Source organism: Leucopleurus acutus (assembly GCF_964270905.1).
Source record: "Leucopleurus acutus genome assembly, chromosome: 18".
Lineage (NCBI taxonomy): Eukaryota > Metazoa > Chordata > Mammalia > Artiodactyla > Delphinidae > Leucopleurus > Leucopleurus acutus.
In genome coordinates this window covers 20549120-20564826 of record NC_139160.1, presented here as the reverse complement: position 1 = coordinate 20564826, position 15707 = coordinate 20549120, and the positions used below count along the sequence as shown (strand labels likewise).

At 34.4% G+C, this 15707-nt stretch overlaps 1 protein-coding gene across 1 annotated transcript in view; it reads left to right on the top strand.

Moving 5' to 3' along the window:
* LRRC63 (leucine rich repeat containing 63) overlaps nt 1-15707 on the top strand; it is a gene marked incomplete at both ends in the record, with an annotated part of 44433 nt that overhangs the window by 19221 nt on the left and 9505 nt on the right. Inside the window, 4 exons of the mRNA XM_082859793.1 lie at nt 1414-1512; nt 6271-6407; nt 12680-12763; nt 14310-14549. Coding sequence (XP_082715919.1) covers nt 1414-1512; nt 6271-6407; nt 12680-12763; nt 14310-14549 — 560 coding nt within the window. The remainder of the gene's footprint in view (nt 1-1413; nt 1513-6270; nt 6408-12679; nt 12764-14309; nt 14550-15707) is intronic.

Sequence of the window (15707 nt, the reverse complement as noted above, 5' to 3'; positions counted from 1 at the left end):
GAAAGCCATCAATGGGGCACTGGTTTGAGAGGTTGCTATTTGTGATAGGATGTGATGACTTACGAGCAGACAGCTGCCTATAAGCAACCTGTGAATGAAGTGAGAAGATACTTCATGGGAATAGATGGGGGAAGAGTTTTCCAGGCAGAAGAAAATGTAAAGGCACTAGTTATCTGAGCACACTTAGTGGAATGATTACAGACTGTGACAGACACTTTCCTGCTACATAATTTAGTGTACCACTAGTTAAGTCGAGAAGAGATGAATGTTTAGTGACAGGAAGAAAGAACACCTACTCTTCTATAGGTGTATATTTCTACCAACATCTAGACATTTACAAATATTGATACTTTAATAAGAGGTCAGTCTTGAAACCAGTACTGTCAATTCTAAGATTCTTTAGCCATGAACCTCATCTCTCTCATACAGTGCATGCCATAACCCAATGCATTGGTAGCAATGCCTCCCTTCACTATAAGCTGAGGTTTGATCCTTCAGCATTAGAGTTCCTTGGTTCATTCAGCTGAACACTACTGATTCTATGATACTTAAGAAACAAATGTACCAACTTTCCTGGAATATTAAAGATACTGGGGGCACTAAGCATGTCTTGGTCAATTTGGGCTGCTATGACAAAATGCCATAGAGTGGCTTAAAAAACGGACATTTACTTCTCACAGTTCTGGTGGCTGGGAAGTCTGACACTGAGGTGTCAGCCAATTTGGTTCCTGGTGAGCGCTCTCTTTTTCACAGCTGACTTTTTGCTGTACCCTCACATGTGGAGAGAAAGAGATCTCTGGTCCACTGTTCTTATAAGGACACCGATTCCATCGTGAGGGCTCCATCCTTAAGACCTCATCTAATCCAAATTACTTCCCAAAGACTTCACTTCTAAATGCCATCATGTTGGGGATTAGAGCTTCAACAAATGAATTTTGGGGGAACATGAACATTTAGTCCATAACAAAAGCATATGTTTTCCTCAATCAGAAATTGGCATATTTAAGCAAGAAATTTTAAGAAGACGTTAGATTAATAGAAAGATAACAGAGAAATAGAAGTAGAAACATGAAAAAAAGAGGGGGTAAAGAGAATTAAATATAAAATATATTTAATTACTTATTTCAGCATGTAGTGGACAGTCAATAAATGTTTGCTTGTTATTAACTGAAATAATGCCTTTCACACATGTAACACTATATTTATTACAGATGTAAATACTTAGTTTTTCTATTTTTTTTCTTTACATATTTAAGAAATTATTATCATGAAAGACTAAAATAAATGAATGGAAGATTATTATAGGCTTGTTATTAGGTCACACATTTAGATTATGTGCTCATTTTTTTAAACACTAGTATAAAATATTTTGTGCATGGTAAATAATTCTTATCTCTTGTCACTTTCTTTTAGGGCTTTTTTCTCCTGAATTGTCCAGACCTAACATCTTTGGCTTTCCAATTGATATATCTTAATTTATCATATAATAACATCGGTTACTTTCCCACAGAAGTGAGTCCATTTTTATTATTGTATATATTGTCATAATTTATTATTAATAATAATTATAATTTAAAAATAGACACTTATGATACCCTGGAGTTACTATAAATAAATATATTTTGGATTGTATCCTAAAAGGCTTATTTTTAGAAGTACCAAAAGTATAGTACATTTTTCTTAGCAAGTCCCATGACACAATCCCCAAAGACTGTGTTATGGTCAGGCTCTCAAATATGTTCTCATAATTGTACAACGTATATAAAATTATTTATTTTTCTGATTCTGAATAAAACCTAAGATATACTTTATCCATGTTAATCGGAAGCTTTAAAGGCAATGTTTAGTGACAAGGTAATATGATGTTGTAACAAGTTTTAATTACAATAGGCTGAAATAGGATATTCTGCTTAATAAAACATACCAAGGATCATCAGATATGGGGTGAGATGATTCAATGTCATTATATAAACAAGTCATTATAAGTAATTAGGACAGATTATGTTTTCAGTGTCTTTAGTCATTGTTTCATTGGTCACGGGGTGTTTTGTTGTTTTGTGAATTGATTTCCAGAGTATTAACTTTTAGTGAATTAATTTCTAGCAAATTGACTTGCTTTCTATTTCAAACATGTAGTATTGGAAACATATATTTTCCATAATTTCTATGATATTGTGTTTTTATTTTCACTAGAAGAGTTATTTGTTCTTTTCTAGTATATCACACTAGTTTTATTAATTTGACTAAGACAAATTGACAAGAATTCCCAAGGAATACAGGGATCTTAGTTCTTCACGTTAATTTTAACCTTTCTTCTAAACAGTCATATATGAGGCTTGTGCATCTGCCAAAGAATACTCTAGCCACTCAAGCAGAATGTATAACCATATGGGAGATTTTCAGGTGTAAAATATAAAGCGCTCATTTTTAAAGTGACAGAAATAAGTAGAACTTGCCACTAAAATGCAGATCAGTGTTGTACAGCTATAGATAAAATGTTCCAATGAAAATGGCAATATCCAGGCTTGGAAGGGCCATACTAGGGGTAGGCAAATGATGCCAAGTTATTAGCATAGTGTAAGTGAAATGAATAGAAGACTAGAGGCTGGCATACATGTGGTGACTGGACAAGTTTCATGGAAAATTCAAGATGGTAGACTCTGGCAGAGACAGAGCCTACTGAAATAGTTTAGGACAGGAAAAGGTAGAAGCAGAAATGGTAAATATAACAAACCATATAAATATATACTTGGTCTCCTTTCTTCTCTTAGCTTCTTTAAAAGACACAAAATCACGTACAATAGTAATTAATTATAATACTGTATTGTTATGTTTGTAACATATATGGATGTAATATGTATAACAATTATAGTACAAAAAAGGAAGAGGGAATAGAGCTATCTAGGAACAACATCTCCATCTCACTGGAATTAAGTTAGTGTAAATCTGAAGTAGATTCTGGTAAGTCAAGGTGTATATTACAACCCCTAAAGCAATCACTAAGAAAATAACTGAAGAGAATACAGTGGGAAAAAAATCATTAAATTAATTAAAATGTTATACTAGAAAATATCCAGTTGATGCAAAAGAAGACAGTAAAGGAGGAACAAAAATGACATGACATTTAGAAAACTATAAGTGAAATTGTGATGTAAATCCAGCCACGTTAATAATAACATTAAATGTTAATACATGAAACAATCCAATAAAAAAATACAGTTTGTCAGCCCCAGTGATAGTCTGTCTAAAGGAGATACACTTAAGAGTAAAAGATCCAAAGAGGTTAAAAGTAAAAGTATAGGAAAAGATATATCATGCAAATAGCAATCATAAGAAAGCTGGAGTGACTATACTAATATCAGACAAAATAAATTTTAAAACAAAACATGTCACTAGAGATAAAGAGGGACATTTTGTCAATCTTTCAGGATGCTGTAACAACTATAAACATTTAGGTACTTAACAACAGAGCCCCAGAATACATGAAGCAAAAACTGAAAGGACTGAGGGAAGAAATAGAGAATTCAAAAATAATAGTTGGACACTTCAATACCCCACTTTCAATAACACACAGATCAACTAGACAGAAGATGAAAGTGAAATGGAAGACATGAACAACATTACAAACCAAAAAGACCTAACAGACATTTATGGGACACTCCAACCAAAAGTAGCAGAATACATAATTCTCAAATTCACGTGGAACATTTTCCAGAAGAGACAATAGGTTAGTCTACAAAAAATTTAAAAAAAAATTGAAAGTCACAGAAAGTATATTTTTGGGCCATAATGAAATTTAATTAGAAATCAGTAGCTGAAAGAAATTTGGAAATAAATGGAAATTAAGCAACACACTCTTAAATAACCAATGAGTCAATGAAGAAATCAAAAGGGAAATTAAAAATTATTTTGAAATAAATAAAAATCAAAACACAACAATCCAAAATTTATGGGATGCATCTACATCAGTGCTCAGAGGGAAATTTATAGCTATCAATTACTATACTAAAAAGGAAAAAATCGAAACCTAATATTCCATCTTAAGCCACAAGAGAAAAAGAGCTAAATAAATCTAAAGAAAGAATAAGGAAGGACATAATAAAAACTAGTGAAACAGGGAACAGAAAAACAATGTCAGCAAAACCTAAAACTGTTACTTTGAAAAGATCAACAAAATTGACTAACCTGACATAAACTGACCAAGAAAAAAACGAAGATTCAAGTTACTAATATTAGGAGTGAAGGATGGGATATCATACCAACCTTACAGAAAAATTTTTTAAAGATTTTAAGAAAATACTACAAATAACTGTATACCAGCCAACTAGATAATGTAGATGAAGTGGACACATGTTTAGGAAGACACAAGAATCGATTCAAGAATAAATAGAAAACCTGAATGGTTCTATAAAAAAAGAAAGAGTTTCAGTAGTAATTTTAAAACTTTCCTCAAAGCAAAGTCCAGGATCAGATAGCTCCATTGGCGAATGCTGCCAGATGTCTTAAAAAGAATTAACACCAATCCTTTACAAACTCTTATAAAAAATTGGAGAAAACGTTCTCATTCAAACTATTAAACCAGTAATACCCTGATACCAAAACTAGACAAAGATATGGAAAGAAAAGCAAACTATAGAACAATAGCTCATGAATATAGATGCAATAATCCTCAACAAAATGCTAGTAAACCAAATTCAGCAACATATAAAGAGGATTTTCCACCATAACCAAGTGAGATCTATTCCAGGAATGCAAGGTTGGTTAAACATACAAAAATCAATCAATGTGATTCCACATTAATATAGTAAAGGGTTAAAAAAAACTATACAATTATATCAACAGAGACAGAAAAATCATTTTACAAAATCCAACATCCTTTCATGACAAGAACACTCAACATCTATGAATAGAAGGGGGGCATCCTCAACTTGATAAAGGGTGTCTACAAAAAACCCACAGCCAATACCATACTTAATGGTGAAAAACTGAAAATTTTCTTCCTAAGATCAGGAACAAGATGAAGATGTCTACTCGTGTCACTGTGTATTGTACTGGAGTTTCTAGCCAAGACAATTAGACAAGAAAAAGAAGTAAAAGGCATTCACACTAAAAAGGAAGGAGTTTAAACTATCTTTTGTTGTAGCTGATACAGTCTTATATATAGAAATCCTAAGGCATTCACTAAAAACTATTAGAACTAATGAGTGAGTTAATCAAGGGTGCAGTGTACAAGATCAATATACAAAAATCAATTGTATTTCTACATACTAGCAACAAACAATTCTGACAAAATTAATAAAGCAAATCTACTTACACGAAAAAGAAGAAAATACTTAGAAGTTTAACAAAAGCACAAAACTTATACTGTGAAAACTACAGAGCATTGTTAAAAGAAATTAAAGAAGACATAATTATATGACAAGACATCCCATGTTCATGGATCTGAAAACTTAACATTGTTAAGATGGCAATACTTGCAAATTGATCTACAGATTCATTGCACTCTCTATGAAAATTACAACTTGCCTTTTTTTCAGAATTTGACAGGCTGATCCTAAAGTTCATATGGAATTGCAAGGGATTTCAAATAGCCAAAACAATCTTGAAAAGAAAAAACAAACTTGGAGGACTTAAACTTTCTGATGGCAAGAATAAGCATGCTCTACTCCACCAATTTTAAATCTTCATGATATAAAAAGTTTTAATTTAATGTTAAAGAGAGCTAATGTAAAAGCTTGTTAAGATTCACTAGAGAGGAAGAAATATATAAATCAAGCAAAGATTGTGGATTTAAATGGCATACTCTATTTTTAAATTTCATATGAAAAATCAGTTATTTACAAATTACTGTGATATCAGAGTGAATCAAGCTGGCTATGATATCAGACACCCCATGATTGCTACGGTTAATTCCACTTATTTTCTTGATTCTGCAGGTATCTCCTACATTCCTCATTCTTGACATGGTTGTCTCTTATGAAACCGTGAGCTTGATCAAACAGGATGATTTTCCCATTTAGAAAAGGAACATTCTTGAGTCAAGGGTATATGAGTACAGTAGCTGCACTATCTTACCATATCATACATATGAATGCTGGTTAGTTATTTTCAAGGCTTACCAAAGGTATTTATTGAGATATATGACACAGCCAATTAGTGTTACCATACTGATTTGACTGCATTAGTTCAAAGGGTTTATAAAATGTAAAAAATAAGGATTCGCACACTTTAGTATTCTACTCATGCTTATTTCTCTTTTCCATTCTTCAGATATTTTGTCTTAAAAATTTACAAATACTGAATCTGAGAAATAATCCTATCAAAGAAATCCCTTCTACAATTCAACAACTTAAGTTCCTCAGAACTTTCAACATCGCCTTTAATTTGATTACTACGCTTTCACCTGGGTAAGGTTGATAGTCTGAGATTCTAAACATAGAAAATAAAGAGCATATAATTTAGAAAAGGATCAATTTCCCTTCTGAAAGCAGCTAGCTACTTTTTAGCCATTTGATAATTTTTATTCAGTTCCAGTTAGCTGATTTGCTTCTAATTATTGTGTTAAAAAAAAAAAAAACTACCAGCTACATAGATGGCAATTAATCTGGGGCTAGTAAATACATATCTAGACATCCATTATCTGAGTATGGATTAAATCATATAAAGAAGCTCAGGTGAGAAACTTACACCTATCCCTTGGTAGCCTTTTTGGATATCGAAAGAACTCTGAACTTGGAATTAAGAATTCTAGCCTTGGGACTTCCCTGGTGGTGCAGTGGTTAAGAATCCGCCTGCCAATGCAGGGAACATGGGTCTGGGCCCTGGTCTGGGAAGATCCCACATGCAGTGGAGCAACTACGCCCGTGTGCCACAACTATTGAGCCTGTGCTCTAGAGCCCACAAGCCACAACTACTGAAGCACGTGTGCCTAGAGCCCGTGCTCCGCAACAAGAGAAGCCACTGCAATGAGAAGCCCACACACCACAACAAAGAGTAGCCCCTGCTTAACACAACTAGTGAAAGCCTGCATGCAGCAGTCAAGACCCAATGCAGCCAAAAATAAATAAATAAATAAATTTATTTTTTAAAAAAACATCGAGAAAAAAAAGAATTCTAGACTTTTAACTTCAAAGTTGAGAATTATCTATTTGATCTGGAGAAAGACACAACCATTCTAGGCCTCAATTTCCTAATCTATGAACTAAGAAATCACCTGTATGATGTCTAAGATCCTTTAAATTCTGATAGGAATGTTTATACCCAGGCATAAAAGAGATGGATTTTTTCCCCACATATGGACTGGTAATTATTTAAGTCTTAATGAAAGTTTTGAACCAAAACCTTAACCAAATGCCAAAACAAGATATCTCTTCCAGTTAGATTTTAACAAATTGAACGTAGGTTAAGGGCAAAAAGTTAAGAGCACAGGGACTCTTAAATAGTTTAACATTTTGCAAAAGAAGGTTCTTATAGTAATTAAGAAAGTGCATCAAAATTCATTTATAAAACTGTTCATCCAGCATTGTTTGTAATGAACAATCCAAGATCTACATTAAAACACTGTAAAACTATTCATTTTGAAAAATTAAAAAGTATATAAAAATTATATCATTTCTGTGTAAAAACGCTTATATACACATCACACATTACACATAAAATGTATTTAAAAAGAAAGAATAAATACTAAGTAAAGATATTGCATTATGAGTTTTATTTTTGTTTGACTCATCTATCTTTCCAGAGTAACATAAAGTGTACTGCCTTGATTCCCTGCCTGGATACTAGAATCAGCCATTTCTCTTAAGAAACCCTATTTCCTTTTTATTGGAGGATGGTATTTAAAAAACAAGATCTGGGTGCTGTATATTCCCACTGCTATTGGGATGATATTGCTTCTAGACACTCTCAGTGGACAGAGATAGATAATTTATGTATGTATACTAATCTGTGTACACACATATCTATAATTGTTTCTGTGTATACACACACACACATACATCTATGTACACACACCTCACTCCCTGAAGTTATGAAGCCATAACTGTAACAAAAGTTTAAAAAAAAATGCTCTTATCTTTTTCTCAGTGGATACCAGGAGGAAAATGACATAGAAAATTACTACTTTTAACTAACAGAATCAAAGTTTTGCCTTGTTTTGGTTCAGTTTGATTTAATTAGCCAGCATGTTCTTTGGGAAAGAGAAGCTGTTTGGAATAAAGAATTTAAGAACATACTTGTGAACCCTGAAGTAAGAGCTGATTCTAAAAATGCACAAATTTATTTTCCCATATTGGTATTGATTAAAGATAGGGACTGAATTACTTTGTATCCATATACTTGAAGAACAGGGAGTACTAATTTGATTTCATACTGACTTGGATAAACTACTTAACTTCTTATAGCTTCCTTTTTTTTTTTTACAGTTCTTTTTTTTAAAAATATCTTTATTGGAGTATAATTGCTTTACAATGTTGTGTTAGTTTCTGTTGTACAACAAAGTGAATCAGCTATAAGTATACATATATCCCCACAGCCCTTCCCTCTTGAGCCTCCCTCCCAGCCTCCCTATCCCACTCCTCTAGGTCATCACAAAGCATGAAGCTGATCTCCCTGTGCTATGCAGCAGCTTCCCACTAGCCATCCATTCTACATTTGGTAGTGTATATATGTCAATGCTACTCTCTCACTTTGTCCCAGCTTCCCCTTCCCCCTGCCCCCCCCCCCCGCATTTTCTAAGACTGTGTCTTTATCCCTGCCCTGCCACTAGGTTCATCAGTACCATTTTTTTTAGATTCCATACACCTGTGTTAGCATACGGTATTTATTTTTCTCTTTCTGACTTACTTCACTCTGTATGACAGACTCTAGGTCCATCCACCTCACTACAAATAACTCAATTTCGTTCCTTTTATGGCTGCGTAATATTCCATTAATATGTGTGCCACATCTTCTTTATCCATTCATCTGTCGATGGACACTTAGGTTGCTTCCATGTCCTGGTTAGTGTAAATAGTGCTGCAATGAACATTGTGGCACATGTCTCTTTTTGAATTATGGTTTTCTCAGGGTATATGCCCAGTAGTGGGATTGCTGGGTCATATGGTAGTTCTATTTTTAGTTTTTTAAGGAACCTCCATACTGTTCTCCATAGTGGCTGTATCAATTTACATTCCCACCAACAGTGCAAGAGGGTTCCCTTTTCTCCACATCCTCTCCAGCATTTATTGTTTGTAGATTCTTTTGATGATGGCCATTCTGACTGGTGTGAGGTGATACTTCATTGTGGTTTTGATTTGCATTTCTCTAATAATTAGTGATGTTGAGCATCTTTTCATGTGTTTGTTGGCAATCTGTATGTCTTTGGAGAAATGTCTATTTAGGTCTTCCACCCGTTTTTGGATTGGGTTGTTTGTTTTTTTGATATTGAGCTGCATGTGCTACTTGTATATTTTGGAGATTAATCCTTTGTCAGTTGCTTCATTTGCAAATATTTTCTCCCATTCTGAGGGTGTATTTTCATCTTGTTTATGGTTTCCTTTGCTGTGCAAAAGCTTTCAAGTTTCACTAGGTCCCATTTCTTTATTTTAAATTTTATTTCCATTACTCTAGGAGGTGGGTCAAAAAAGATCTTGCTGTGGGCTTCCCTGGTGGCGCAGTAGTTGAGGGTCTGCCTGCCGATGCAGGGGACACGGGTTCGTGCCCCGGACCGGGAGGATCCCATATGCTGCGGAGCGGCTGGGCCCGTGAGCCATGGCTGCTGGGCCTGCGTGTCCGGAGCCTGTGCTCCGCAGCGGGAGAGGCCACAGCGGCGAGAGGCCCGCGTACCACAAAAAAAAAAAAAAAAAGATCTTGCTGTGATTTATGTCAAAGAGTGTTCTGCCTATGTTTTCCTCTAAGAGTTTTAGAGTGTCTGGCCTTATATTTAGGTCTTTAATCCATTTTGAGTTTATTTTTGTGTATGGTGTTAAGAAGTGTTCTAATTTCATTCTTTTACATGTAGCTGTCCAGTTTTCCCAACTCCTCTTATTGAAGAGGCTATCTTTTCCCCGTTGTATATTCTTGCCTCCTTTGTCAAAGATAAGGTGACCGTATGTGTGTGGGTTTATCTCTGGGCTTTCTATCCTGTTCCATTGATCTATATTTCTGTTTTTGTGCCAGTACCATACTGTCTTGATTACTGTAGCTTTGTAGTATAGTCTGAAGTCAGGGAGCCTGATTCCTCCAGCTGTTTTTCTTTCTCAAGTTTGCTTTGGCTAGTTGTGGTCTCTTGTGTTTCCATACAAACTGTAAAATTTTTTTGTTCTAGTTCTGTGAAAAATTCCATTGGCAATTTGACAGGGATTGCACTGAATCTGTAAATTGCTTTGGGTAGTATAGTCATTTTCACAGTGTTGATTCTTCCAGTCCAAGGACATGGTATATCTTTCCATCTGTTTGTATCATCTTTGATTTCTTTCATCAGTGTCTTATAGTTTTCTGCATACAGGTCTTTTCCCTCCTCAGGTAGGTTTATTCCTAGGTATTTTATTCCTTTTGAACACTCTCATTTACTACTGCAAGGAATCAAGGTAGCTTCCATTTTTTAAATCTGTAAATAATATTAACAATATTGCTGTGGTCCAATGAAAGACCATTCTAAACTGCCACAAACACATAGTAGGCTCTCAATAAGTAATATTTATGTTGCTGTGGTGGTGATTAATGTTATGACATGCAAATATTAATGCTAGCACAATCTTCCAAGCCAACAGCAAGCGTCTAGTTTAAGCATCTCATTGCTCAATGATGTGCTGATAAATAAAACAATGAAATAAATGTAAAACATTCTATACACCCTGAAAATTGTGATAGATTTGTTGCTATCAAACCAAACTAAGGCTGTCTAAACAAATGTGCTCTCTAAAATCGTATATAGATGAGATAAATTTCAACTCTAGAGCCTATGAAATTTCTTAATTAGCTTTCTCAGTGCTGTCTACAAGCCCAATTAAACATCACAATCAACAGGAATTTATCAACAGTGAAAGCCTAGAACCAGACTAGTTTGCTTGTACTGAAGTAATAAGGGAATACAAAATGACTCTAGAAACTGCCTAAGGCAAGAAAATGAAATAACATAATTTTGAATTAAAAAAATGGAACAGATGGTACTAATATTTTCTTTACAGAGGTGGAAAAAAAGTCTGAGATGAACACTGAACTGAAAAGTTTTTTTTTTTTTTTTGCTTTTCTATTCAATCTCATTACTTTCTCAGAGCAAATGATTTTATATTAACTGGGGTCACCATACCTTTTATTCAATTGTGATTTCATAAGCACTTTTGATGTGCTAGGCACTGGTCAAAGCACTGGATATACAGAAATGTAAAATAGAATCCTTGGCCTCCAGAATGTCATAGTTTAGGAGACACTTATTACACAGTGTGATAAATTCTATGATAGTTGTAAGCAGAGAAGTACAGAAGAGGCAGCTCACCTATTCTGAAAGATGCAGGAAGAGTTCCTTGGAAGAGGTAACATCTAAGCCAAGACTTAAAAAATGAAAGACACTGATCAAATTTGGGGGAACTGGAGATATGTGAGAACTGGGCTAATTCAGGGAAATTCAGCAAATAAATTCTGGGCCTGAGGTGAATGTCGGGTAGTGTGAGAGGTGAGTTGGACGAGTAGTCTGGGGACAGATCATGAGGACCATTATAATCCACACTAAAATAGTATGAAGTTAATGAAATATTGTGCTCATGATGCCTTAGTTAATAATCTTGCAAGTAATTTTTCATCCTTTAAGGAAAACAGGAAGGTATTTGAGAAGAGCATTCACAAAGAGGGGAATATTTACTAGGGATTTTGGTAAATGTCATACTTCAATTCCAGTCTCCAAGAAGCAACTCCCACTCCCACCCCCCAGGAGACAGGACTCTCTGCGTTAGCCTTTGTGTTCTTTGGTTCTTACTTTTAAGTACTTTGCTTAATGGAAAGAAAGACCAAAGATATTTCACCAGGAAAATCTTAATGCAACTGCACTGGGTTGAATGGTGCCCTTCAAAAATTCATGTCCATGCAGAACCTTAGAATGTGATCTTATTTGGAAATAGGATCTTTGCAGATGTAACTAGTTAACATGAGGTCATACTGGATTAGGGTGGGATTAGGGAGGGTTCTAAATCCAATAAATGGTGTCCTTATAAGAAGGCCATGTGAAGACAAAGGTGGAGATTGGAGTTATACTGCCATGAACCAAGGAACACCAAGGATGGCTGGCAACCACCAGAAGAGGGGCAAGGGACAGTTTCTCCCTCAGAGCCTCCAGGGTAACCAACTCTGCCGACCCCTTTATTTCAGACTTCTGGCCTCCTGTATTGTGAGAGAATAAATTTCTGTTGCTTTAAGCCACCCAGATTGTGCTATTTGTTATGTCAGCCCTAGGGAACTAATACAGGTGGTTTTTTCTAGATGGGGCTTTACCAACTCTAAACATTTCAAACCAGTCTTAAGGGATAGATGAATCATTTTTAGGAAATTTCATTGTAATTATACCATCTATAATAAAAAAAAAGTCTATAAGTTGAAAAATCTTAGAAAAATACAGTTTCTCTATGCTTCTATTTACTGACGAATTCAATTCTTTATTAATGCCCAGTAATGGTAAACATATAATCATTTTCTCTTTCTATTTAAGGTTATTTTGCTTGTTTAATCTTGAGGAACTTGATATTTCCTACAATAGTATTGCTTTTATTCCAAATGAAATCCAGAAACTCAGGTATTTTGGAAGTAGTAAGTACCCATAAGACATATGCCCCTTAAGGATATATTAGGTGATGATTGTGATGGATAAAATTGAGTCCTTTCATTTATTCAATAGCCATAAAACATAATATGTGAAGCATAAGGTTTACCAAAATGTAAACTGAATGACTGGTGTTTAGTATTTTTAAGACATAACATTTTCAGTAATTATTTAAAAGCTAGTATTGATGACCACCTTAACAGAATGACAAGCTGCTTTTGCCCATTTATCCATGTGTGCACCTGTAATTCTTTTCAGTTGATTTTTTTGTAAGGAAATACATACACACAAAATGCTAGTAATACACAGTGCTTTAATACTAAGATCTGATTCTCGTACTAATTTCTAAAAAGTCTCTGAAGTTGATCTCTGACCTTCTAGGTCAGTACCATACTATTTTGATTATGACTTTAGAATAATTTTAATAAGTAGTATGGAGATTGTTTTTCAATAATAGCCTCAACTAGTCTCTTTAGATTATGATCTTTAAGATCATTTAATATCATTCTAAGCCCCTCCTCCCCCAAAAAACATACAATTGTGTTGCTACTATGAATGTAATATTTTCTGTAATTTCCATTTCTAGTTGACTATCACCAGTCAGAATAGAGAAATAAAGAATACAACAGAAGAGAGAAGAGCTATTTACTTCTTTACATTTTAAAATCAAACTATGTAAAAAATTATCTTAGTTCTGATTGAGTTTTACTAGATTTTATTTGGTTTCTAGGAGCATTACCTTATCTTCAGTAAAATGAGATCATTTTGTTTCTAATATTTATACCAATTATTTAATTTCCTGTGTAACAATCTTTGTACTTTAATAGAATGCAGCCTGTTCACATCTGTTATAATTTTTTACCTTCCGTTTTACTTTGTATTTACTATTTATTCACTTTCTCCTTTTCATATTTCTTTTTTTTTGGTGGGGGAGATTTTTTTTCAGGATTCTATCTGTTCTCTTTTTTTCTCCCTTGTTAATTTTGGAACTCCATTGGACTTTCTGAGTCTATTAGAGGCTATCTTTCCTTCCCCAAAATTTACAAACACATTTTTCTTTAATCTTTTATAAAAGCAAGATAAAAGCTTCCCCCAGCATGATGGTCTGTTTCCCCACTGCTGCCTTCCACCAATAGTTGAGACCTTTACCTGAATGAAAAAAAGTACGTGTTAATGTTTAATTTGTCTATGAAAATTAATTCTTTCTTTGTATCACTGTACTATACTATATTATATTTTATGCAGTATAACATTCATTCTTCTGTTTGTGATTATTTCTTTTTCCATAGCGATGACTTGTTGCAAAGACCCAAAATATGTGCTTTAACTCTATTATTTACACAAATGCACTTAATTCCATGATAATATATTGGTTTGGTTGCTTTTTAGTTAATTCTCTTGATTTTTAAGGAAATACTTAACACATATTTTATTACTACTAAGTTTTATACCAATTTTTGGGAACATTGGGACAGATGTCTTCTTCTATCTTTTAAAATATGGTTTCCTTTATTTGCAGATCACTTGAAACATTGATCGTTGATGGAAATGAACTGACTAGTTTTCCACATGCAATTTTGAAGCTTAACCTGAAAAAAGTCCTATTTGAGAATAATTTCACTCATCCTAGTTTTTGGAAAGAGAATTCTATGAATAGTCCACAACATCTTACTCAACTTACTTCTTTGTTCTTTTTAAAGAATAATCTGCATAAATATTATAATGTGATCCCAGTGGAAATTCAAAAGTTACTAAAATGGTGAGCAAATTCTGAAGCTCTTTTTACCAAGACACACTTTTAAGTGTTTAAAATATTCTTTATTACAGGGCCAGATGATAGTTTTACTGTACACACACACATACACCACCACACACCAAAACATCTATGCAATCTTTCAGACTGCTCCTTCTGGCTCTTCAGGCATAATGTTGTAGTCTGGATTCAGGCCACCTTCTCAAGTTATTACTTAAATCCAATGTGAGGTACAGATTGCTGAGGTATAGCTGGCAATATCTATACAATTGTAGTATAAGTCTTTTCTACGAACCCCTAAGGACAAAGAAGGGGATTCTTCCAGAAAAAGATTCTTTAGTGCCAGGCACACTATGAAGGGAAATGCTTTATTCTACTCTAACTTCACAGAGACGAGGAATAGAGCAGACACACACAGGGCAACTTCTCTTCCTCAGGGGTTGAAAGCCAGTGTGGGAATTATTGCCTCTCTCAGGACTAGGATTCTCAAAGCCCACACACTATGAGTCCACTCAGGCTCACCTCTTATTTCCTTTCAGATGGTGTAAAACTATTTTTTCTGCACTACCGATGATCAGTGCTTGTATTACTGATATAACTTTTTTTTTTTTTTTTTTGGCTGTGCTGCATGGCTTGTGGGATCTTTGTTCCCTGACCAGGAATTGAACCCAGGCCACAGCAGTGAGAGTGCTGAGTCCTAACCACTGGACCACCAGGGAATTCCCTGATATAACAAATATTTGTTGTATGTCTAAGTAAAATGGTTTTCCAGGAGTATATTAGTCAACAATATTGATTGAATAAAAGACAGAAAAGCTGAACAGACTAGTAACCATTGGAGAAACTGAAAAAGTAATTAAAAATCTATCAATAAAAAAAGGAACCAGGTGCCAAAGTTTTCGATTTTAATGCACTATGTCAATGTTCATGAGTTTGAATGCACATGAGAAAGTAAGAAAATCACCAAGGACAAAAACATTTAAAAAGAATTAAAACCTAACTAGTGACTGTAAACATATATGGGACCAAGAGATTTGAATTCACCACAAAGTAGGGAAGCTGAACATGGTATTCCTGAGTGAAATCTGTACCGCCAAAGGGGCTGGTGGCCCCAGAGCAGTGAATACTTCTCTTTCAGCAGAACAAATGTTTTTGAGAGAAACA